Genomic DNA, 27,334 nt, shown 5'->3' on the forward strand with positions numbered 1-27,334 from the left:
ATAAAGAGTGGACACATGCAGCACTATTTCTCATCATTATCAGTACCTAGACATGGTTCTAAAGACGCAGAGGAAAGCTAGAAGCTAATGATGAAGGCTAAGGGAGTCATTAAAGTGGAAGAAGCTTTTGGGGTAAGGTGATGGCTTAATACTTGATTGGTGAATGTCAAGTACCATACTTCATTGAATCTAAGCCACCACCAGTTGTAGGGGGAAAAAACCATTTTATATTACCACTAAGAAAAAAGAAAAAATATCTACTGTTTAAACTATGATACAGCTCTTTCTTATTACATCAGTTGCAAGACACTTTCTGACTTAGAAGTGGTCACATGTAAAAAACTGAACATGTTAGAGTGGATAAAATAGGGTAAGATCATATGGTTAGTTAATGGAAAAGCAACTGGGCGACTAGGGTTTACCTCTTATTTCTCTTTCCTGGTATCAGATTTCTTTTGTTTTTAGGCAGTCTTTCAATCTGGCTAAAAAGTTCTCTTCTAGTTTACATTTGACTGATTTGAATGGGATCTGCAAGTCAGTGGAAAATTGTTTACCATATTTTCATGGCAATCAAATAAATTGAATGTTAAGAAGAATGTCAATGAATGAATCAAAAATTATATGTTTATAATTCTAGAATTTAAAATGACTATGTAGTAGAAATTTGATTTTTAAAAATAGTTGCTTTATGTTTCCTATACTTTTTAAATTGGAAATTACATATATGCCATTTCTAATCTTTTGTTCATTCAGTAATAGTGATAATCTATCAGGAGATTCAAACTTCTAAATAAATGAATTGAAATAGTTATTTTACAGCAGTGCTTCTCACACATGAGTGTGCATTTGAAGTATCTCTGGGGAGCTTGTTAAAATAAAAATGTAATTTAATAGTCCTAGAAGGTACTGATGAAATTCTGCATTGCTTACAGACTCCCAAGTAAGTGGGAGCTATTGGTCTGGAGCACTGGTCGGCAAACTCATTAGTCAACAGAGCCAAATATCAACAGTACAATGATTGAAATTTCTTTTGAGAGCCAAATTTTTTAAACTTAAACTATGTAGGTAGGTACATTGTTATTAACTTAATTAGGGTACTCCTAAGGCTTAGGAAGAGCCACACTCAAGGGGCCAAAGAGCCGCATATGGCTCGCGAGCCACAGTTTGCCGACCACGGGGACTCTGGAGACTCCACTTTTTGTACCAAGATTTTATATGACTCATATATGAAAGAAAAATATGCATGTCTATGATTTTTTTAATACCATCAGTTACAAATATTGAGGGCCAATCTGCAGATACTTGGGGGCACAGGAGAAGAGAATGATGAGTCGTTTTTTTAAATGGTACTTTTTTATGAAAAATCAAAAACAATGTTCAGTGAATGGTTAAAGTTCTTCATAGTCTAAGAGTCCAGTTCTTCTAAGTTTCTTTTAATCAAGAGTGCTTCTCTTTTGTAAATTGAGGGGAGATTAATTTGAATGACATATCAGCTGTGCAGGTTCCACTAAAGCACTAACCCAGCAAACTTGAACTGCTCCAGAATTTACTCTTAGATAGAAAGTTCCTTAACCATAACTGTTATTTAAAGTATATGTAAGTATATCCTATATAATAAAGATGTAATATGCAAATGGTCATTACTCTGTGAAGCGTAATGACCAACCACGTAACAACCGGATCGCGGATCAGCAGGAGGGTGGGGCATTGAGCTACAAGCGGGCCATGGAGAGCTACAGGAGGGAGCAGGGAAGCAAGCTTTGGGGGGGTGGGGGGAAGGGGGAGCTACAGGAGGGTGGGGCAGCGGGCAGAGAGCTACTGGAGCACAGATTCGTGCACAGGGCTACTAGTATGTATATATCTATAATAATAAAAGCGTAATATGCTAATTAGACCGGATGTACTTCTGGACGACCTTCTGGATGAAGCCAGGGCTGAGAGGGAAGCCCAAGTCCCGGGTGCCTGCCGATGGCCAGAGGGAAGCCTAGGTCCCGGGTGCTAGAGGAAAGCCGGTGCCAGCAGCTGGGGGAAGGAAGGCCTACCCTTGCACAAATTTTGTGCATTGGGCCTCTAGTATATATATATATTATTCCATAGAATAATTATATTCTCTGATTACACAGCCAGATTGCCACTCTATACTAATTTAGAGATCAATAGGAATAATAGGATAGATTAAAACATGTCTTGCCTTATGGATGTATTAATTTTTAGATTTTTGGCCACTCAAGAAAATTATATTTTGTCCAGATTTTAGGTAATAGTATATTAAAAGGAATATTATTTATGTTGAGACGGGGGACAAATTTCAACTTTATAATATTCCCTAATACTATTTTCTCCTGAAAAAAATGGAAATGCTTTTTTTAGTATTGCAAGTAATCATTTGCCACCATTAGTTTTTTAGCTATTGCACATATTTTTCAGCATCATTTCCAAAGACAGTTTTATGCTACATCTTTAAAATAGTATATTTTCATTTATTCTTTTCTTGCTCTTGAATTAAGGCTGCAATAACAATAAAAGTAAACAAAATAAGCCAGTCAGAAAAAGACAAGTATCACATGATCTCACTTACATGTTGAATCTAATGAACAAAATAAACTGATGAACAAAATAGATCCAGAGACATGGAATTCAGCCTTTCAGAGATTATTTTATCTAAACAAGGTGATAAAAATGCTGCTCTTTTGGCATTTGTTTTTGGAAAAATTATTCAACTTCTTGAGTATTCCCTTATTTCCTCTACTTACTTAATAAGTTCCTTAGAGCAAATGGTAGGTCCCAACTTCTACATCAAAAACCCCTTCAAAGCTCTCTCAGCCCCACTTCCATCCTTCAGAGGCAACAATTGTACCCATTAGCAAGGTCAGTGGCTTGGAGAAACCTGGAAAACAGCAGCTACTAGAAACCCACTAGAATAATATCTCCAGCAGGTGATAGATTAGTTGGAACAAATTGGAACCATCGCAGTTCAGCAATCCTGGTTTCTTTCAAGCTGTTTTTAAAATGTCGTCATTTTAATACACAATCTAAGCCCTGCAGAACAGTCCACAGCAGGTTAATTTGAATCATATGATGTGTCACTGCCCTCAGCTGACATGAGCTCTATTCCATGTGTGAAGCCATAATAAATTCATTCCCAACCGAGGAAAATTCCCCATGAGAAGGTGAACTAATCCAGGCCTCACACTGGCATGCTAGCCCTCCATAATTGAAAGCAGGGCCACCTGTTCCCCGCACAGTTAGCCTATGGAGAAAAAATTAGCATTAGATCAGATACTTCTTATTAAGAAATCATTCATACTTCTTGCAAATTCAAATTCAGCTGCACACTACTTGGTATGACATCATACAGAAACATAGCTGTGCCCACTTGGTCCCAGTTTAAATGTTTTGGTAACCATAGGACTTCTTAACTTTGAAATGAGAATTTTTTTAATTTAATGAGAGCTGACACGTGAGAAGAAGAACTGGGAAGGGTGCAGATTTTTCTAATTAACCAGGGTAATTTGCAAAAACATTTGAGCTCCCTGGTATTTTTTTCATTGTTCCTTTGCAGGCATATTTTTGAGCACTGTCACTGTAGCTATAAAATAACATTTAAATGACAACAAAGAAAAAAATATGCCAAAATGGGAGAACATTCCCACATCATTTATGTTATTTTATAATTAGCATACCACATCTTCATATAATTTAAGTAACATAATTATAGCAAACACAAAATTACGAGTGTATTTTCAAATTTCTTTATTTTAGTATACCTGGTGTCTCTCATTGAAACACATAGCCATTAATATTTTTTTCTCTTAAAAAAACTACTTCTTTAGTCTCTCCTTGTTTAACCTGTTCATTAATTTTCTTATGTGTTTTAACATTTTTCTGATTTTATTCTAGGTTTGGATTGGTTTTACTTCTGGTGTTATTTTATTTTTGTTTTAAAATTTTAATTGATTATTAATTGGTTGAATCCTATTTTGAAAACTGTTTTTTTAATATTTTATGGATTAGTTTACTGTATTATTTGTTGAAATAATTTTTTTTTCAAAAATTGCAAAAAAATTCTAAATATCCCATTTCCAAAAAGACCTTTGATTTGAATAAAAATGTGTACTTAGCCCTGGCTGGGATGCTCAGTGTTTGGAGCCTCATGCCATACACCAAAAAGTTTCAGGTTCAATTTCCAATATGGGCACATACCTGGGTTGCTGGATTGATCCCTGGTTGAGGCAAGTTCAGGAGTCAACCCATCAATGTTTCTTTCTCACATCAGTGTTTCTCTCTTTCTCTCTCTCTTCCTTCCTTTCTCTCTAAAATCAGTTAAAAAACACACAACCTATTCCCAAGTGAAGATTAAAATATATACATATTTATATTTTTTGTATTTTATATTTATGTATTTATATAAAAATATATACATACTTAAATAATGTAAACTATTACTTTATAAACTTCTCAGTTACATAACACACCATTCAAATAGTTTTATTTATATGAATATAAAGTAGACATTTTACATTGTTTTCCTCAAATATGTGTATTTTTGAAATTTACTTTTTTGGTGAACTCTGCTTATATATTCTTTTATTCCTAAATTCCTTACTCAGTGGAGATTAATTCAAACGTATCTTGAAGGTGACTGGTTCAGGTAAAGTAAGATAAGTAATACAGGTTCAGTTAGCAACCTAATTGTGCCCCAAAAGAAAGAAAGGCAGTTTTATAAAGGGCAAAATGTAAGAGCTATTCCTTATAAGGTCCCCCATGTAAATGATGTATGTTGGTTAGGTCAATTGGGGTTGGTTAGGCTCACTATGTAAATAAAGAATACTGGTTATCAAAATGAATTAGTTCTTTTCAAGATGAAGAATGCAAATGGTCTGGTCACCATGATGAAGAGTGTGCAAAGTTTACATATATCCATGTAGCAATATTTGATCAGGATGTTTGTTGTTTAGCCTTTAGCTGAGTTTAGCAACAGGTCAGTAACTTAATAATAGTTCCAAGAAATAAGACATGATGTGTGCATTTGCCCTACTTTCTCAATGGCCTCCTGATTCCTTTTTAAGTGATTCTCTTAGCAATGCTTCTTCCATTTTATTTTTTCCATTATCTATATATTAGCCTGTTTTGGAGTGTGAACTTCGTAGCAGGGTCCTCTTTATGACTACCTATAGAATAAGTTTATGAATTAAGGTTGGAGGCAACAGGGGGGAAAAAAGGTAAAATACCTGAAAAAGATGCCCCAAATAGCCTCCTGATATTTTCCAGAGTGATAAATGAAGAATAGGTAATATGATTTTTAAATGCAAGAAGATTCAAAATGAAAAAAAGCATTGTAAGAAGCTATTTAAATTTATTTCTATTAATGTATCCCTGGTAGTTAACCCTTTGTCTCTTTCCTCTTTCCAGAAATAAGGCCAAGGACCATAGCCTAACACTGGAGTCCTGTCTTTATCTTAATTCAGTTTTATAGCCATACTAGCAGGCTATCTTCTACATTTAAGAAATGTAAACTAGCTAATAAAACTGTAAGAACCTTGTCTTTTACATTTCCTGAGTTTTACAGGCTCCAGTTTGCAGTGTCAGCATTACATTATTGTAGTTTATATTCTCCATGATTTATCAAAATGAAACAGTAAACTTGATGTCAGGATGTCAAATAGGGAATGGACTAAGAATTTTAAAATACAGGAAATCCTTTCATTATTCCACCATTAGTATTTCAACTATAACTTGGATTTTGCAAAGAAATTAGAAAAATGGATGGTTTTTAACTAACTGATTTTTAATAAACATTTTCTCTTATTCAGATAACAACCTGATTTTAATACCAACTTTTCCACCAGAGCATCAGTAGGCCGTGTAATTCCTTTCCAGCCCTGTAGAATGAAGGGACTGTAAATCTTTGAAGGTCTGGCTGACAGTGGTCCCTTCAGGGGACTGAACTTGGCTAAGTAATAGGACCCAAAGAGTCACAGAAGCTGGTTGTGGGGGTGGCAAGATGGTGAGAAGCCAGCACAAGGTCTACAGGGAAGTCAGTGGTGAGGTAATTATTTAGATTTTTTATTTATTCGTGTACTATAATGCTGTCAGAATTCTTTCCTCTACAGAAGAGAGTGAGGGTAATTGGGGAATATCTTTGTAGAGACATGGAGTGGGCTAAGGTAGAAGAGAAAAGAGCACTACTTGGCTTTTCCTGATTAACTTAGAAGATTACATCCCGTGTGTTTGCATACAGCTCTTCCCCAAAATCTCTAGCCCTCCACCTTGCCAAGGACCCAGTCTTGAGCCTTCTGTTCTTATCTTGCTCCATACAAACCAGAACCTCAGCTATCTTTTGTGCTAACAACTTCCAAGTGCCTAGTTCTAGTTTTGACTTATTACTTAAGTCCAGGACTACTTTTCCATTGCCTATTAGATACGGTTAGTCATTTAAAATAACAACTTATTTACATTAAATTAAGTCATTTTTCTCCCCTCTCCTTATTCACTCCTTTCTTTAGTATAGTCTTCAAATTTCTTTACATAGCAATGTTATTCCAGCCCTGTCCTCTCACAACTTTACTATCACCTTCAATTCATCCTTCTTTTTATTCCAAGTCCTTTTTAGTTTTCCATTTTATCCCAGGTCCTCCCTGTGCCTGCTACCTTCCTGGTGTAGATTTATGCCCTGATTACTTCCTCAACCTGTTTGCTAGCAGCCCTCACTTCAGATTCTTTCAATAATTCTGTCCCTGATGTCTTTGTTAGATTAGCCTCTCCTGCCAAACCCATGAGGCTAGACCACCCACCTTCCTCAGTTCATCAGTTCAACCCCCCTGGACCTTCAGGGCTCTCTAACTTGGTGTCACCTGTATAACCCAGGCTTACAGTCACTAAGCAAATGACCCTCAATAAAATCATCTCACTTCTTGAACCTCAGTATCTCCTTCTGTAACATAAGAGACTTGTTCTAAGATCCCTTCAAGTTTTAAAATGGTGGGTATAATTCCCAATGGAACTTTTCATTGACTTTCACAAGTATTTATGAGCAATACAGTATTCCAAGTATCATTCTAAGCACTGGGTAGTGGGGAGCAAAAGTAGACAGTTCCTTCTCAATAAATGCACACAGTCTAATAGAAAAGACAATTTGATTACCAAATAACCACAGAAAGCAATATGTAAATATAAACTAACGTAAGTGTCATGAAGTCCTGTGGATTCATACAAAGTGAAAATCTAAGAAAACATCTCTGAGTAACTGACACTTGAGCTGAGTTCCACAGGATGAAAAGGAGTAACCAAGGACGTGGATGGGATAGATGGATTTCTGGGAGAAAGTGCAGAAGACCCTGTGGGGAGATAGCTCCTGGGTCATTGAAGGAAATGAATACAGGGAAGAGTGAGGGAAGAGATGAGGCTGTAGGGAGAGACGGAGGCCCAGACTTGCCATAATAAAGGATTTTAGATTTTTATCTTAAGAGCACTGGGGAACCATGGAAGAGCTTTAAGCAGGACACGTATCTGGTGGGAGGTGTGTGTGTGTGTGTGTGTGTGTGTGTGTGTGTGTGTGTGTGTGTGTGTGTGTTGATATGCTTATGTTTTGAAATGATGATTATAATTACAGGGTGTACAAGAGATTAGAGGGACCAAAGTAGATGAAAAGGCCAATTAGGAGAATATTGCAGTAATACTGATATAAGATAATGGTAAGCTGAATCAGGGAATGCTTTTAGAAATGGAGAAACTGAAAGCTTTGATAGATATTGGAGAGGGAGGGTCCACAGATGGTGGTAATGGAGTAGAGGGGGTGGAGAGTAAGATTTAAGCATGACTTCTGGGTTTCTGACTGTCCTGACTGGATGAATGGTGCTATGGACTGAATTGTGTCGCCACGAAATTCTCATGTTGAAGCCCAGAGCCCCAGCGGGGTGGTATTTGGAGATGAGGCCTGTGGGAAATAAATTGGTTTTAGATGATGCCTTGAGGGTGTTAATGTGCAAATAAGAAGAGATACCAGAGCGCTTGCTTGTCTCTCTCTCATTCATGTGATGACACAGTGAAAAGGCAGCCATCTGTAAGTCAGGAAGAGAGCCTTCACCAGAAACCAACCACTCCGGCACCCTGATCTCAGAATTCTAGCCTCTAGAGTTGTAAGAAAATAAATTTCTGTTGTGTAAGTTCTCAATGGGATTTTGTTATAGCAGCCCAAGCTGGTTAAACCAGGTGATAATCTTGCCCTGGCCGGTGTCTGGCTGGTATTGCTCAGTGAATATAGTCTTGGCCCTCGAACTGAAGGGTCTTGGGTTCCATTCCCAGACAAGGGCACATACGAGGAGGGGTAAGGGTGGAGGGGTTGCAGGTTTAATCCCTGGCCCTGGTGTGGTGGGTGTGGGAGGCAACTAATCAATGTGTCTTTCTCTCATCGATGTTTCTCTCTAAATGAATATATAGATAAATAAAATTTGATAAAATTTAAAACAACAAATAAAGAAGACATACTCAACGATTTCAAGTAGTGACACAAAAAAAGAGAATTTTAAAATATCTCATAGATTTATAGACATTGTGACTACAGTGTTTTTCCCCTGGATTAGCCTGGGTGGACACTAGTCTAAACTCATTGAGTAAGCAAGAGGGAAAAAATAGAAGCAGAGAGTATAAGTAACTCTTCCAAGAAGTTTGGCTGTAAAATACAATAAGGGTAGTATATGTAGGAGCATTTAGGATCAGGGTTTGGTGGTTTTATTTTTATGATGAAAGAGACATAAATTTTCTTATGTTTAAATATCAGCAAGTGGAATCTAGTTGAGAGAAGGGTTGGATAAAATAAAAAGAAAAAAGATAAAGGTGGGTTCCTTGGAAAGAGGGAAGGAGAAGAATCCAATAAGCATATGACAGAACAGGTTTTAGATTAGAGAAACATAAATTAAGAAAGGGAAGGAAAATGGCATTTGCAGGGGGTTTTTTTCCAGTTTGGTAGCAAGTAATTGAAATGTAATGGTTTTAACTTTCTCCATGAAGCTAGAAAGAAGGTCACTGATTGGAAGTTGAAGAGGGATGAGAGGAATTTGATGGTTTGAAGGCAAATGGTTTGAAATCATCTTCCAATATCACTTCTTCATATGCCATACTCATTCATCTTTTTAAAATGTTTTATCATTGAATCTTAAAACATATACAAAAGTACACTGAATAGTATATAGGACCTCCTGCTTAAACAATTGTCAACCTATGGCCAATATTGTTTCTTACATACTCCTATCCATTTCCTCACCTTCTGTGTTATTTTGAAGCAAATCCCATGTATTATATCATCTGTAATATTTCAGCATGTATATCTAAAAAATATTAGAACCTTTAAAAACATAACCGTAACATAATAATTCTTCAGTATCATCAAGCATTTAGTCATTGTTCAAATTTCCAATTATTTCATAAATATCACAATGTATATAGTATGTATATATATGAACCAGGAGCCAGATAAGGCCTATGCATTGCTATTGGTTGACATGTCTTTGAAGTTTCTTTTATCAATAGGTCTCCCCCGCTATCTTTTTCATCTCTTGCAATTTTATATTTAAAAAACTACATCATTTGTCCTATAGTTTATCATAGTTTTGATTTTGTCTGTGCCCCTATCTTCTGTATTTCCTACATATAAGTTGATGGTTGGATTGATCTTATTCAGGTGTGTGTGTTTTTAGCAAGATTGTTTTGTAAGAGGTTTTGTATTGCTTCATCAGGAGGCATATAATGTCTGGAGGTCTCTTTAAATATATTTTTATTGATTTCAAGGGGGAAGGGGGAGAGGGAGAGAGAGAGAGATAGAAACATTAGTGATGAGAGAGAATCATTGATTGACTGCCTCCTGCATGCCCCCCTACTGGGAATTGAGCCTCCAACCCGGGCATGTGCCCTGACTGGTCATTGAACCTTGACCTCCTCCTTCATAGGTTGAAGCTCAACCACTGAGCAACACCAGCTGGGCTGAAGGCAGGTCTCTTTTTGTTATGTTGACGGCCATTGATGCTCAAAGACTAAATTCACTGGAGGTTGCTAACAGTAATATTTTAAATCTAGCATTCCTTTTTCATATGCTAGCTGGAAGACTTCTATAAAGAAACACATTCAATCATCTACTCCCGTGGTCGCCAACTGGTGGTCCACTTGTGATCCGTGAGGTCCGAAAGCTTGGCGACCACTGACTCAGTAACATCATTCATCTATGAGAAGTAGGATGAATGCTTACTTCTTCCCTTGATTTACCCATTTTTGCAAATTAGTTGTTTTTCTAGATGGGATGGATTTTTTCACAATATTTATCAGATTTTCACACTGTACTTTTTAAATGTCCTACAATTTTATTTGTCACTTATACTTCAGTAAAGCTGGAAAAAAGTTAGTTGGTTTTTTAGCATACTACAAAGGTGGCCAATTAGCTGTTGTTTCTTATTCTGAACTCATTACTTTTAATGATGTTCAAATTCTCATCCTTGGCAGTGGGAGCCTCTGTAAATTGGCTTTTCTATGTTTTTAACCTTTCCTCAGTCTGGAACCCTTTCTCCCTTATCTCAAAACAACATTGGGCTGTTTTCAAATATCAAATCTGTTGTCTCCAAGGAGGAGTTTATGCCATTGTTGAGAATAGGAAACAAAAAAAGGAAGTAGGTCCCCCAAAAGCTGCTAGAATTATTGGAGCAATTGAATGTACTTAGCCCCTGTGATGACTACTTAGAGAACTTCATTTAGATGAGTTCATTTCAATAACTTCATTTTAGAAAACCAGGACAATTACCCTAAAATAAGAACTTTTATGTTGTAAATGTTTTGGTGGGTGGGAGGGCAATACAGACACAAAAAGTCATTGCTTCATCATGGGAATATGTGCATGAGTAATTAAGCTAGTGGTCATGATGCCCAAATTCTAGTGATAAGTACCATGAACTGCTGCTGGCTGACCCAGTCATGGGCATGTGTCTGTTCATGTCGCTGAGCCTCCACAACACCATGTGGGATAGCTCAGACACAGTTTCACTTGGTATACCATTGTTTTCTTGTGTGTGTGCTTTTAAAATGTATTTTTATTGATTTCAGAGAGGAAAGGAGAGGAAGAGAAGGTAGAAACATCAATGATGAGAGAGAATCATTGATCGGCTGCCTCCTGCACGTCTCCTATTAGGGCATGTGCCCTGACTGGGAATCAAACCGTGACCTCCTGCTTCATAGGTTGATGCTCAACCACTGACCCACACCAGCCTCGCTATACCATTGTTAATTGAAGCACTCATACCTGCCACCATTGAGCTCTTCATACTTCGCACCTGCAATGAGAACAGGTTGATCTCATTGCCTCTAGTTCTCACACCTGTGAGTACTAATTCTCTACCTTCCCTTTCACAATGAACACCTTTACTTGGACATTAACAAAAATCTGAATTTAAATACCTGAATAAGAGAAAAAAATGTACTAGGAACTAATAATAAAAAATATTTTTATTGGAGTTACTCTAGTGCATAAAGTTAGTCTTGATTATAGACTTGTTCTGTGTTTTGCATTTACCTTTCTAAATTGGGGGTGGAAGGGTTAGGAATGGAAATTATCATTCCTGTGTCTGTACATAGCCATGCATGTATGTAATGACTGTTTTCCTAGCAAGCTTTGCTTGTCTAAAAATTTTTGTCTCTTGCAAATAAAATTCCAAAGGAAGAAGCACTTAACAAAGAAGTTTTCTTTCATAAATGTTATGATTTGGGTATAACAAGCCATATTGAATCCATTGGGTTTTTGGTAATAGATTTAAAATACATCATAAATGTAAGTAATATGATGACTAATGGGTCAAGTAAAGTTGGAACATTTTAAATGAGAAAATAGCTGGAACCGTTTTCTAGAAATTTTTCCTGTTGTTGTTTGGTCCCCCACGAGGTGTACATTAACATAAACTTAGGGGACTCACCACTGGGGCTTGAATACCCTCTCTGATTTCATTATTAAAATATGATTCTTTCCTTTCACTATTAAGTCATCTCCTACGGTGATGGGAGCATAAAATAAGTGTAATTTATTTGTATTTGTCTAGTCTCCTCTTAACTCAATAGTCATCCCATCATTCTGTTTCCTGGTAGCTGTTCAGAAAGTTTTGAAAGGTAATTAGAATCAAATAATGGACAGGCATGGGTTTACTGGAGATTTAAAGACACAGAATCTATGGTGGAGACGGTGAAAAATTAGATCTGACAGAGGACTAGGTAACTCAGCTGGAAGACCACAACTCATAGTCTTAAAATTTAAACTTGGATAATCATTTATTAAAGTTCAGTGAGGATTATGAAAAATTCAAAATCCTTTAAAACACGTCTGATAATAATTTGAATAAAACCCACATTAACAATCTATGTCTGGTTCTTTATCCAGTTATATTTCCAGCTCTCATAAAACAGATCCCACTGTTGAATAAAACTTCTCTAGTCCATTTCTTTAATGTTTTTATTTCAGTAATGAGGTTAATGTTTTTAATCAGTCTTTAAAATTAAATTGACTAGTATTAGAGTAACATTGGTTAGTAACATTGTACGTTTCAGGTATACTAGTATAATTCTATAATACATCATCTGTATATTCTAATATGCGCTCACCACCCAAAATCTAGTTTCCTTCGTCACCATATATTTAACCCCCTTTGCCCTCTGCACCCTCTCCCCACCCTGCTTCCCCTCTAGTAACCACCAAACTAACTTTGAGTTTGTTTTGTTTGTTCATTTGTTGTTTTCTGTTTTATATTCCACACATGAGTGAAATCATATGGTTCTTATCCTTTTCTGTCTGACTTATTTCACTTGACATGAACCTTGCAAGGTGCATTCATGTTGTTGCAAATGGCAATACTTACTCCTTTCGTATGGCTGAGTAGTATACCATTGTATATATGTACCACATGTTCTTTTCACTGGTCAAAGAACACAGGTTGTTTCCATTAGCTATTGTGAATAATGCTGCAGTCAACATAGGGATGGATATATATGCATATATCCAATCTTTATATAATCTTCACAAATAAGTGTTTTCGAAATTTCCGGGTACCCAGAAGTAGATTTGTTGGGTCATGTAGTAGCTCTATTCTTAATTTTTCAAGGAACCTTCATATTGTTTTCCAAAGAGGCTGCACCAATTTACATTCTGATCAGTACTTTATGAGGGTTCCCTTTTTTCCACATCTAACACTATTTCTTTTCTTATTGATAATAGTCATTCTAACAGGTGTGAGGTGGTATCTTATTGCGGTTTTGATTTCTATTCCCTTATAGCTAGTGAGGTTGAGCATCTTTTCATATGTCTATTGAGTCAAGTAAAGTTGGAACATTTTAAATGAGAAAATAGCTGGAACCATTTTCTGGAAATTTGTATGTCTCCTTGGTAAAAGTGTCCACTCAGGTCCTTTGCCCATTTTTTAATTGGATTGTTTTGTCATTGTTTTTGAGTTGTATAAGTTCTTCATCATTTGCAAATATCATCTCCCATTTGGTTGGTTGCCTTTTTGTTTTGTTGATGGTATCTTTTGCTGTGCAGAAGTTTTTTTGTTTTACCATCTTTTTAAATTATAAATGACCAGAAACTACATTGCTTAATTTTTACTTTTATTTTTATGCTTATAAATGCAAAACTTTGTTGTATAATTTTTCCCATTTGTAAAAGTAATCTTCCTATTATTATGAGACTGAAAATATTTACAATAAGGGCACTAATATTCTACCAAAAAGTGTCTGGCTAGTTCAAGGCTTTGAAAGTCTAGAGACACTGTGTAATAAAAATAACTGTACAGATTGGTTGAATTGTTAGATGTGACAATGACTTCATTGCTTTAGTTGAAGGGGTCACACTTTTGGTCGACTTTATACCACAATAAAGTGGCTATTTCATTGGTGGTGCTTCTCATTCTGGTCCATGCTTCCTGTCTGCTGGTGGAGCTGGTTCTGTTCAAAGGAACACCTAGAATTACAGCGTAGCCTTATTTCAGCTCTGCTTTTTAGGCTCTTGGCCTGTATGCTATCCAACTTGCTCAAATGGTGCTGCCCCAGCCTCTCCGTTTATACATGGAACAGGATGTGTTTTGCAAGGAATATGGTTAGTGCTCTTGCTATAAGTGGGGTGGGGCTGAGGTACTCTCTGGCCCAATGGGGGTCATCATGTGTAAAGATTGCACTGTACACAAACATACAAAAAAACATTTAAAAGGTAAAATATGTAAATGTTCCAATATCTATTTCTTGCTTATAAAAAGTTAGCGTACCACCAGTCTTGTGTTGTATAAAGTATGAAGGTAAATTCAAAGTACTTTTTTTTTAACTTCTAGATGGCCACTTAAATTGTCTTTGCACCCTTTTCGAAAGTCATTTGACAATATTTGTTTGGCCTCTCTATTTCTGGACTCTGTTCTGTCCCACTGATACACCTTCTCCAAGACTATACTGTCTTGATCCCAGTAGCTTCATAGTAAGTCTTAAAATCAAGTAGTATAAGTCCTCCAGTGTTATACTTTTTCAAAAGAGTTTTGGCTATTCTAGTTCCTTCACTTTCCTTAATAAATTTTAGAATCAGCTTCTCTATATTCATAATAAACTAGAGGTCCGGTGCATGAAATTTGTGCACGGGGAGGAGGGGTTCCTCAGCCAGGCCTGTGCCCTCTCACAGTCTGGGACCCAATGCTCCTGCTTCCCACCTGCTCACTGCTCCTTACCACTCAGCTCGCTGCTCCTTAATGCTGCTGTGGAGGCAGGAGAGGCTCCCGCCACCACCGCTGCTCTTGCCAACTGTGAGCCCAGCTTCTGGCTGAGCAGTGCTCCCCCTGTTGGAGAATACTGACCACCAGGGGGCAGCTCCTGCATTGAGTGTCTGCCCCCTGGTGGTTAGTGCATATCCTAGCAACTGGTTGTTCTGGTCGTTCTGTCGTAACAGTTGCTTAGGCTTTTATTATATAGATACTACTGGGATTTTGATTGGAATTGTGTTAAATCCATAGATCAGTTTGGGGAGAACTGGCATTTTTATTATGTTGAGTATATGAATCTATGAATATGTTATGCGTATGGTAGGTCTTTCCATTTACTTAGGTCTTTTTCAATTTTTAATTAGCAGTTTGTAGTTTGCATCATGTAGATCCCATACATGTTTTATTAGATTTATACCTTAGTATTTATTTTATTTGGGCTATAATAAATGTTATTTTTGTTTTAAATTCTTTATTTCAATTGCACATGCCTAGTTTATAAAAACTTAATTGATTTTTGTCTGGTGGTCTTGTATTCTAATATCTTGCCAAATTCACTTATTAATTCTAAGAGTTTTCTGTAGATTCTGCGGAGTTTTCTACATGGGCAATCATGTCATTTGTAAATAGACATTTTATTTCTTTGTTTTCAATTTTCATGCTACTTAATTATTGGTTGGTTGGTTGGTTGGTTGGTTGGCTTATTGCCTTGTTACATTGGCTGGGATTTCTATTGTTATGTTGAGCATGAGTAGTGAGAATGTATATCTTTGCCTAGTTTCTGATTTTAGGGGAAAAGCATTCAATCCTTCATGAGTTAAGTATGATGTTAGTGATATTTCTCCTCTATTTGATAGTTTACTAAGAGTTCTTATCGTAAATGGATTTTGGATATTGAACTTTTTACACTTTTTCTGCATCAATTGATATGATCATGGTTTTTTTTGTTTTTGTTTTGTAAACTGTTAATATCATTACATTGATTTAATTTCCAATATTGAAACAACCTTATAGTCCCAGGATAAACCTCTCTTAGTTGTGCTATATTATTAGTTATATATTTTGCTGGATTTGATTTCTAAATTTTTTGAGAATTTTTATATCTCTACTTTTATTTTATTGTCTTGTCTGGTTTTGGTATCAGGAATGATGATTTCATAAAATGAGGAAAATTCTCTGCTCCTCTTTTTTCTGTAGCACAAGAGAATGAAGAAAAGAAAGAAGGAAGCAGTGAGGGATTTTTATAAACCCACTGTACATTAGGAATTTCCTTCCCATTTCCGGAAGCCAGAAATACAAGGTTTCTCTGGTACTTCATATTTCTGCACCCTATGCCCACTTCTCTACTACTCCCTATTTCTGTACTCAATGCCCCACCTTTAGTCCAGGCTGAGGAATACAGGAGGAGAAATGAGAAACTCACCCGCATTTTGGTGGTATTTTGAAATCTAGCCCTCTCCAGTCTACCTGTTACCATTTACTTTTCAGAGCCCTCAAGTAGCTGCTTTGTGGTTTTATAGCTGTATTCTCTCCAGATTTTGTAGCTGCATAGAGTGGCAGAGACAGGGTTTCATCTTTCCCAGAACCTTGAAATAATTTCCAAAGAGAGGGAATTGGCAACTAACAAAGAGATGTTTTTGCTTTGGGGAAAAAAAAATAAAAGAAACAGGCAAATATTCCTAGTTTTTTAAAGTCCATTATGCTCCCATTAGAAACTGGAAATATCATGAGGGTAAATATGCATATGGAATTGGTATTAGTTTTCTTTTGATGCATAATAAATTACCACGAATGGTACTGGCTTACAGCAACACAAACGTATTATTCCGCAGTCCTGTAGGTGAGAAGTCCTAGTGGGTTCAGCTGGAGTCACTGCTCAGAATCTCACAAGGCCAAAATCAGGGTGTCAGCTGGGCTGGCACTAATCGGAAGGCTCCAGGGAAGGATCCACTTTCAAGCTCATTCCATTTGTTTCTATAATCCAGCTTCTTCTGTTTGTAGGACTGAGATCCCAAATCCCGTGTCAGCTATTGGCCAGGGTTTCCCTCATCTCTACGGCTACCCATTCCTTCTACATAATCCCCACCATCCTCACAGCAGCAATGATATGTAATAGAGCCTTCTCCTCCAGATCTCTCTAACTTGCCCTTCTGCCTCCTTCGTGTGCCTTTTAAAGGACTCCTGTAATTAGATCAGTCCTTCTGGATAGGCTCTGTGTCCTAAATTCAGCTGACCTGGGATATTTATCACAACTATAAATCCCTTTATAACACAGCAGTATCTGGATTAGTATTTGATTCAATAACCAGGTGACAGGAATCGTGGGGCGAAAGTCATCTTGGAGTTCTGCCTGGCAAAGAACCAGCTGAGAATGTTTTGGAGGGCTCCAGCATGATGTGACCAAACCTACCTCAGGTTGCGTTTCAGGCCCGGTGCTAAGTATCAAAGATGAAAAATGTGTGCTCACAGATCTTCTTAATTGGTGGGAGATATAATCTCATGTAAAATGCTTGTGCTGGGGCAGTTTTACAGATCAAGTTCTTAGAGAAAATGCTGAGCAGTATCCTATAGATTAAGTGTTAGACAAAGAAAGGGTACATTCTAAAGGAGTAACTGAGCAAAGGCCTACTAGTGACTACATGGTTTGGTGGAAGTGATTCTATAAACTCCGTGATATTTCTGGAATTTTAAAGTATGAAGAGGACATGGCTGTATCTAAGGAAAAGTAGGGCTTTTTTTTTTTTTTTTCATTCTAAGGAGCTTGATCTTTTATTCCAAAGGGAAAGAAGAGTCATTAAAGAGGTTTATGCAGGAGTGAGCCAATCAGGATTGCATTAGACATAAATCATTTGGAAATACATGGGATGCTAGATTGACCGGAATCAGTCTAGACAGAGAAACCATTTAGGAGGCTTTATAATAGCTGAACAATATCAAAGGCTTGGAGGAAAGAAATGGCGAGTAACAGGAATGCTGAGAAAAGGGAATTGAATTCAAGTAATATTTTGGAAGTAAAATTGACAGAACTTAATCAGTGAGTGAATTTGGACCAGGAAAAGAGGGAATTAAATAAGTCTAAAGTCAGATTTCTATAACAACTGACTCCACAGAAATACAAAGGGTTGTAAGAAAATATTGCGAACAACTATATGCCAACAAATTGGACAATTGGGACTAAATGGATAAATTCCAGGAAGCATGCAATCTTCCAAAACTGAATCAGGAAGAATCAGAGACTGAATAGACAAATTACAGCTAGTGAAATTGGACCAGTAATTAAAAAAAACAACTCCCAACAAACAAAAGTCCTGAACCAGATAGCTTCACAGGTTAATTTTACCAAACTTTAAGAGAACTAAGACCTATCCTTCTCAAACCATTCCAAAAAATTCAAGAGGAAGGAAGACTCCCAAGCTCATTTTATGAGGCCAACATTATTCAAATTCCAAAACCAGAAAAAGAAATTACAAAGAAAGAAAATTATAGGCCAATATCCCTGATGAGCATAGATGCTAAAATCCTCAACAAAATATTAGCAAACCAGATCCAACAATGCATTAAAAACATCATAAATCGTGATCAAGTGGGATTTATTCTGGGGATGCAAGGTTGGTACAACATCTGCAAATCAATATATGTGATACACCATGTAAACAAAATGAAGGATAAAAATCACATTATCATATCAGTAAGATGCAGAAAAAGCATTTGATAAAATCCAGCACCCATTTATGATAAAAACTCTCAGCAAGGTGGGAATAGAGGCAACATATCTCAATGTAATAAAGGCCATATATGACAAATCCACAACCAACATTATACTCAATGGGCACAAAACTAAAAGCATTTCTGTTAAGATCAGGAACAAGCCAGGGATGTCCATTTTCACCACTCTTATTCAACATAGTCCTGGAAGTCTTAGCCACAGCAATCAGACAAGAAGAAAACATGAAAAGCATCCAAATTGGAAAGTCATTATTTGCAGATCAATTGACACCAAAAGCCCCCACAAAATAATAGGTATATTTATTTCACAAAAATTAAAATTGTGCTGCAAATGACACCATCAAAATAACTGCAAAGACAATCCACAGAACTAGAGAAAATATTTGCAAATCCTATATCTGATAGGGACCTTTATCCAGGATTATAAAAACCTCAGACAATTCCATAATAAAAAGACCAATGACTTAATTTAAGAATGAGCAAAGGATGTGAATAGACATTTTTCCAAGAATATATGCAAATGGCCACTAAGCACATGAATAAATGTTCAACATCATTACTCATTAGGAAATACAACTGGAAATCACAATGGAATGCCACTTCATACCAGCTAGGATGGCCGTAATCAAATATGACCTAGAGTTCCACTCCTAGGAAGATATCCGATGGAAATGAAAAAGTCCACAAAAAAGTTGCACATGAGTGTTCATAGCAGTCAAAAAGTAGAAACAACCCACATGTCTATCAGCTGATGATGGATAAACAAAATGTGGTGTCCCCGTTTGATGAAGTCTTAGCCACAAAAAGGAGTGAAGTACTGATGATACATGTTTCAATAGGAATGGGCCTTGAAAGCATATCCGAAAGAGACCAGACATAGAGGGCCAGAGACTGTGTGATTCCATTTGTGTGAAATGTCCAGAGCAGGCAACTGTGTAGAGACGGAAATTCAAGTAGTGGTTGCTGGGGCTGGAGGCAGGGAAGGGAGGGGAGTGACTGCTACATGGTACGAGATTTCGTGTGTATGTGGTGGTGATTATATTCGGGAATTATATGGTGGTGATTCTTGTGCAGCCTTGTGAGTATACTAAAAATCATTGAATTGTATACTTTAAAAAGGTAAATTGTACGGTATGTCAGTTATATGTCAACAAAATGTTTTTTAAAGGGTAATTCCTTTAAGTTTGGATATTTTTTCCTGTTTAAAAAATATGGGAGCAGGGAACTTTTTAATATTTCAGTCAGATGACTCAGAGGTCTAATGAAAAGCTGGGGTCTCAGAGTTTTGCTAGCCCTGATTAAAGAAACCCAAGAGAAGGCACACTTGCAAGGGGCAGTGCCCTGAGGGAGCCTGGGTAGCCAGGAGGAAACCCATGGGTGCTGATGCCCGAGAAAGGTGAGAGGAGGTCCTCCTTATGAAGAGAGATGTAGATAATGAAATTATTAATAAGGACTATTAATTTTAGCTGCTTAATTACTTTGCTCTTCCTAGCTTCATCTGGGACTATGTCTTGTATTATATCTTCAGGCTCCAATGAAAAGAACACTTGTTAGATTCAGTTAAACTCAAATATTGGTTGAACAGATACATAGGCGAGACACACTATGCTAGTCCTTGGACATAAAGGTGTATGACATACTCTGCTTCACGATGCTTATGGTCTTATGTCTTATTGATAATGAAAACATAAAGACACTGAAATAAGGCAAACACAGAAATAATAGGACTATTAGTTTTAATGTCTGGCAGCTAAGTGGCAGATAAGGACAACTTCTGGTATATGATACATGTAAAATAGACTATAGGTTTTAAGAAATCTCAGTCTACCCATGATGAGGTATTTGAAATGTTATCAACGCAAAATATATGGGGAAAGATGTAGGGAGCCTTCTGGTTTGCAGCAGGCCACAAGGTGAAGCAAACATTTTCTGCATATATTTGATAAGAGAATGGTAGGGAGGCTACTTCACTTAATCAGTCGGACACATATTGTTGATACCAGTATTTGTGTCAAACTTTGTGCTGGATACTAGGGGGAGTCCTTTTGCCTTGGAAGAAGGGATGTCAGTCGTAGTACCAAACTGGAAAGGCTGCTTCATTTAGCCTCGGTTGAGAGGGCAAAGTAGATGTGAGGCCTTGATTCTGTCAGGAGCAGGGAGTCACGTGGATTAGGCAGGAATGTGGGCATGGAAGTAGCCCGGGGAAAGTGTTCTTCAAGTAACTACACAGAAAGAATAGTTAGGTGATTAGTAAAAGGATGACAACATCTGGCATTCTAATGAGTCCACAATACAGATGTTGGGAACTTCAATAGGAACTTGACGGGAAGTAAAGGCTTATATTCAGTAAGAGAGCTTCAGTAATTTTTTTTTTTATCTTTTTCAATTCTATAGCTGACATCAACTTGGATATATCAAAGCCTTTGAAAGCAAACCTGAGTTTTACCAAGCTGGATCAGATCAACCATTTTTTAAAGAAGATCAGAAGTGCACACGGCAACGAGACTTCGGCGCCGTTGGACACCGTGCGGCTTAAGGATGAGCTCCCAGCCTCCAAATGTTACCGTGGGAAGTTGTCTAAATCCAAAGTTCATGGTGATGCGGCACGAAAGGTTCCATTTCGGGAAAACATGTGGAGAGCTGTTTCCTGCTTTCAAAAAATTTCTGTCCATACTACTCAGATTGTGGTCGCCATGGAAACTGTCCCCCATCCTAACAAGCCTTGCCTGTTAGCATCTTTGTCGACCCTCAGTGGAAGCCTGAATGTTAAAGCGGCACAAAAAGTACCTGGTAAGTCACAGGAGAGGGGAGAGGGAGATGACAATGTGACTTGGTACCATCAGGAAATGCATAATGGTGATGATTTATATTATTTGGAGGTTAAAAGTTTTAAGGGCCATCAGAGATGGGATATTTCTGGTTTGTGACCTTATTGTAGAGAAAATTTTATAACAAATCCATTAAGCGTTTAAGTATTTTAATGTGCTAAACTAAACTGTTCCTTTCCACCTCTTCGGACATGTTCCTGCAGATGTCTTTAAACCTGTTCATCCTAAATTTCTGTTCCCTAAAACAGCCAGCAGTGGAACAAGGAGAAATGGTTTTGCCAGCCGTTAGAGTAGCGGTTGTCAGGGTATGGTCGCAGAAACAGCCGCAGCAGCAGCAGCTGAGAACTTGTTAGAAATGCAAATTCTTGAACCCTACTGCTGACCTACTGAATCAGAAACTCTGGGCATGGAGCCCAGAAGTCTGTGTTGCAAAAGTCATACAGGTGATTCCGGTGCACTGCATTAAGTCCCTGGTAACAGTTGATTTAAAAAAGAGAGATTGCTCTAGTGGCAGGTATGCGACCCAAAGTGTACTAGAAGTCAGGGTTCAGTTCTGCAAGGACAGGGCCATTGCGGATTACCAGGCAGCAGCCCCGGCAAGGAAAAGCCGTGTATGCTGCCCAGCCCAGCAAAGACAGGGAGGTATGGGCCCTGCAACCGGGTGTCCTGGATGGGTGGTGGAGAGGTGAGAAGTTAACAGGCAGTGACATCTACATTTTCCTCTTTTGTTACCATGACTAAATTGTTACGTGCTTCTTCACCCTGAGTCAGAAAGGGTAGGCAGAAGGAATGCGCCGAGGGAAGGAAAAGACAAGGCACAGGTGGGAAATAACAGCTTTCAATCACTGGAGCTGCTACTGTGAGAGTTCAGGGCACCGTGCCAGAAATTTTACTTTGAAAGTAAAAGTAGCAAAAGGGAAACATTTTTTCTCACTTTAATTTGCAGGAAAGAATTGGGGGGTAGGGGGGTATAGTAAATCCTGAAACTATATGCAATGTAGTAGCTTACCAAAAAAAGTAATTAAGTGGCAGCTGGAGACTAACTATAACTTAGTTCCATATAGCAGTTTGGGCACAGTAGTTTAAGAGATAAAGAAAAAGTTTTATAGTTGAGAAGTATGAATTTTAGGCCAAAAAATAGATGATTTATTTCTTTCTCACCAGAAATATTTGTGACCAAGCCAGCTGAAAGCACTGTATTTTTTTTATTATTATTGTCTTAAAAGTTAGAAGTGAAATGTAAGGTGCATGGGGCATGAAAGATTATGAAACACTGGGCTACAATATCTGATTTATCCACATTGCAACCCAGACAACACTGGGCCGGTTCCCACACCTTTCCAGTTCTACCGAATCATATAGCAGGGAAAGGCTAGGACTGAACCCGAGTGAGAGTTTAAATGTACTGTGCTCAGTTCTACATCCTTTTCTTTTTTCAGCCTCATTTCTTGTTTTATTTTTTAGCTACTCATATTTTATCCACGTTTAACCATTTGTATGCCATAAGCGTCTATAGATGCAAGCAGCAGACCTTTTTAAATTAAATTCAAAATATCGTGGCAGTTAACTGGTTAATGTGTCTATTCTTGTAAACATCTCTAACATGTCATGAAAATCCTCTCACTGAGCTAGACAAGGTCATAGACTCATTCTGTATTTGTATTTGTTTTTTCCACTCAATCCTAGAAAAACTGCGTACCCTATTTCTTTTATATTTATGCTTCTTAATCTAGTCAAACACAGAAGTAGCAACTATAGCTTTGACTAAGACATAAATCATACAACTCTAGTTGTGGTATCCAGCAAATGTTCTAAAATAGTTATTTATGTCAGCAAACTAAAACAGTTCGAAGTTAGCCATTAAACTGAACGGTTTTATTATGAGAGCATAACGAATACCAAATCGGGTTTCTCTGCATTTCTGCTGAGTGGAATGGCATGCTCAAACATTTTAAGAAGTTAAAGTCAGCAAAATAATAATAAATTATAATTAAGTAAAATAAGAATAAGTTCTGGTTCCTGCTGAAGACTAATTTCTAGGAAATTATAATTGAGAGATTACTACATGTTTTTCAAAAAGTGATTCTTAACTAAGCAAAACTTTTTTAAAGTAAAATACAATTTAAGCTTTAAGTGTTAATTTTATTGTGTAGTTGAATATCTTAAAAATCCATGCTTTGGAACTTAGGTAAAACACATGTAATTCTTTATTTGAGGTATATTTTTGATAAGTAGTTAAAAGTGATACCCACCAAAAAGAAAAGTCTCCTATTAATAGTCATATTTCATATTTTTCAAGCAACATCGTTATGCATTTGACCAAAATTTTTGTAGTATATCTTTGAGCTCAACAGAGTTAAAGTCAAATTTTTATAGTTTGAATCTAATACAGAAATACTTAACTGTGTCTTTGATTTTATAGTTTATATAACTATTGTGACCATCTGCAGCAGCTGCACTTTTCAAATTATTTGCTGAACCAAATTGAGCACAGTGACAAAAGTAGTCATCTCAGATGTACTATTAAATAGAGAAAGAAAAAGGAACAGTGCCTTGGTACAGTATAACCATCTGCTGTACAGATGTTATTGTATAGAATGACTTAAGATAAAATAATTGTAGAAAATTTTCATTAAAACCTCAGCAATTTGCACTTGTTTATGCGAATCTGCATAACTCCCCAATGAGACAACACACTTGGGGTTTCTTTGGTTCTCACTCACTTTCTCTTTGATCCTTTTTGATGTGCTGACTTTAATAAACACAGTCAAAAACACTGTGCAAAAACATCATGGAAAAAACTACAAAGGAATAATTATAGCAGCAGAAACTACTCTAATCCCTAACTTACGCAAGCTATTTTTAGTGAAATATTTTTTTTAACACTCTTTATGTGACAATGTTATATAAACAGGGTAAAACGGTCCTTTCCAGATGAGTTTTAATTTAGGAGCTGAAATAGATGTGTAATGCTAGAGGAATCTTATGTTGTAAGGAATATTTAGAGAAACACAATTGAGAATGTGTTATAGGCATGTTTCCTCACTTCTGAAAGGTACAAAAATACTTCAGTTTGCCTAGTTGTATTTTTTATCATTTAACTGTCATAAATTTAGGGGAAGTGCATAGGAAAAGGGAATAATAAAAAAGTAAAGGGGGACAGTTAGTTTTCTTCCCAAGACATTGTCAATACATTTAAATCTGAAATGTTTTTATATTCATTTACTGGTTTTTACAACGAAAGATGTACTGATTACTCACTGAAATGTGTTCATTGTTTGAAACAAAATGAAATGGTTAAATATTTTCCACTTTAAAAAAATCTAGTTTTCCTTAGTTTCCTGTACTGTTATGCAATCCTCAACTATGAGTTTCAAGGGACTTGATTTTTTTAAATTCCACCTGCAGATGCTAGTGTAACAGTGACTTATAATAACTTAACTTGTATTTCTGCTAGAATACTTACATTCTTCCATATGTCTTTGGGAAAGGGGCCCTAAAGTTGATTTTAGTAGACATAATACTTGTATTTTAAAAGTTGGTGTATAATATCACAAAAAATACCTACGACTGTATTATCAATAACAAAATGAATCTCACTTAGAAATTATATCTTATTTTCGGAATCGTGTTAAGGCAGATAATATTTCTTCTGCTCTCCATGAAATCCATCCCATTCTGTAGTATGTTTTTTTAAAAAACAGCCACCTTTCCCCCCCACGCCTACACACACAACACAGTGTTTTTTGCCGTTTGAAGCGTGTGTTTTCGAGAAGCCATGAGTATGTAGCTATAAATCCTGGATAGCAGTGTAGCACTTTCCACAGGGAGGGAGGGAAGGAGCTGCAGACTTCTGCTCCCCTTGTCAGAGTAAATTATGGCTCTATTAGGGCGGCACTCCTTAGATTTCAGCAACAAGGGCGCACAATTCAGGCTGTGAAATAGCCTTACTGTAGGCTTCCTTGCTCTTTCACGGGGGCACTTAGATTAGCAATCTCAATGTAAAGTAAGGAAAAGGGAAATCGGGAATGAACAAAGGGTTAGGGGAGGAGCCTAAGTGAGGCCATCTTGTTTGGCATTGTAGTCAGAAATGGGAAGAGCTGCAAGCATCCCTTTCCAAAGGGACTTTTCATCCACGCCGAAAGCTATGAGTTGAACTCCTAGTCAGAAAGCTATGGTTTAAACAACTGCCCCTGCCTCTGTCATCCAGATGTACTTATCTCTGTGTATAAACAAAAACGGGGAAAAGCATAACCATATTATTTTTCACATATACAAATGCCTCCTCTCATGTTCACTGAATTCAGGACCAATAAAATATAAAGAACCTAAAGTTCCTTTTCATGTACTGAAAAGTGACACCGGGCCATTAATTGCGGAGAGTGGAGCTCCAGCTTTTCGTTCCAGATAGCTGGATCTCCAGAGGACACGCTCTCAAGGCGTTGTCAGCACCAGTGGATGCTCCGGAGATGTCGGGAAGCCGAGGGGAAGTAAAGCATCCAATTAGGTACGACTGCCTAAGAGAATACGTTCCATAACAAGCCATTTACAACACCCCAAAGACTTTAGTCACTTTTACAAAGAAATGGTGCTTCTTCCCAATGCCTGAACCATAAGAAATGAATTCTTTGACAGGCAGAGCCAGAGGACAGACCTGACCTGAAGCAGCCACTGAGGGTTGAAGTGGAAGCACAGCTGGTCAGCAGCCAGATGGGCCGCTCACCGACCTGAATGAATATTGGGTGTGGGCACCAGGGTCTTGTCATTTCTGACACTGTCCCAAGTAGCTTAAACCCAACCCTGGAGGGAAGGTGGAGACCTCATTGGGTGTATAACATCTGGGATTTTATTTGTCATTTTGGCAAACTTCACAAGCGCAAAAGAAAGAGTAAAAGGGGATTATCTTGACAATGAAATGAGTTACTGAATCTTGTGATAATGAAAAGCAGAGGAATTCTAATGCCTTTCTATAGTCCCTGAGGTAGAGGTGCGTTTATAGTTTTGCAGAAGTAAAATGTAGGCAGGCAGAACAGATGGCCTAGAGTCCAGGAAACACAACACCTTCATCCCAGGACCGAGTACCACTATTAATCCTGCTCTGATTCCCTCCTGTTACTTTATAACAAGCTCAAAGTTGCTACTGATGAACTGGCATGTCCCTCCATTTTTACTCTTAAATTACCTCTAGAATACTGAGCTTTTTCAACAGTGATATTTTTCTGTGCATAAGGGTGAAATGAGACATTTAAAAAAATACAATTTTTGGAAGTTCTGAAAATTGAATGGGAAATAGAAAAAATAAAATTCTCATAACTTTTTTTCAAAATAATGTCCCATATTATTTTCCTAACCTTGTGGGAAATAAATACCATAAATGTGTAAGATACTCCCTTGGGGAGTAGGTCTTTTGTCCTCTTCTCAGAAATCCTACACAGTGGGGGGGAAAATCCCAACAAATGAACTTTATTCTCGTTGCTGTAATTTTTATCATAATATAATATTAGACATAATTCTGGAGAATATAAGCAATATTAACACTACTATGTTAGAATGATCTTTTTCACATCTTCAAAAAAAGAGGTAAGAAGTTAAGAAGGTTTGATATTTAAAAAACAACCACCCACTAGTGGATACACGCTGTCCAGGAATGCTTAGATTGTCACTAGTCTCTTGTTTAACCAGATTACGTTAGTGCAGGCACATACATCTCTCATTCGGGATACTTATGTTTTTCTGTGATAAGGATTTATGCATTTTAAGTGTTATGTGATTATTGTTCTTCATGTACATTTTTGTTTTAGTGCCGTGTGGTTACTATCACTGTTTTGGATTCCAGTGGGAAGCCTTATAACAGATAGGAGTGTAACTGCAGACATTTAGAGGACACCCGCTGGGCTGAGTGTCTGATGTGTTAATTTCCAGGTTGCATGAAAAGTAAAAACCATGTAGTACGCAGCCAGCCGGGCTGTGGAGCACCGTCCTGTGCTGTGGTGGGTGAATGTGATGTACCTGCCAGCCATCCGA

The 27,334-nt window shown here is 37.3% G+C and overlaps 1 protein-coding gene across 10 annotated transcripts in view; it reads left to right on the forward strand.

The window, feature by feature from the left end:
• The window catches only part of VPS13B (vacuolar protein sorting 13 homolog B), a 613,015-nt gene that overhangs the window by 438,154 nt on the left and 147,527 nt on the right, over positions 1–27,334 (forward strand). For 9 of the 10 annotated variants that reach the window (XM_036337858.1, XM_036337862.1, XM_036337864.1 and 6 more), the window contains one exon: positions 20,877–21,272. In XM_036337858.1, coding sequence (XP_036193751.1) covers positions 20,877–21,272 — 396 coding nt within the window. Of the gene's footprint in view, positions 1–5,813; positions 6,018–20,876; positions 21,273–27,334 lie in introns of those variants that run through there. The other variant, XM_036337867.1, reaches the window with a different exon arrangement.

This window comes from Myotis myotis, unplaced genomic scaffold, assembly GCF_014108235.1.
Source record: "Myotis myotis isolate mMyoMyo1 unplaced genomic scaffold, mMyoMyo1.p scaffold_m19_p_16, whole genome shotgun sequence".
Classification (NCBI taxonomy): Eukaryota; Metazoa; Chordata; class Mammalia; order Chiroptera; family Vespertilionidae; genus Myotis; species Myotis myotis.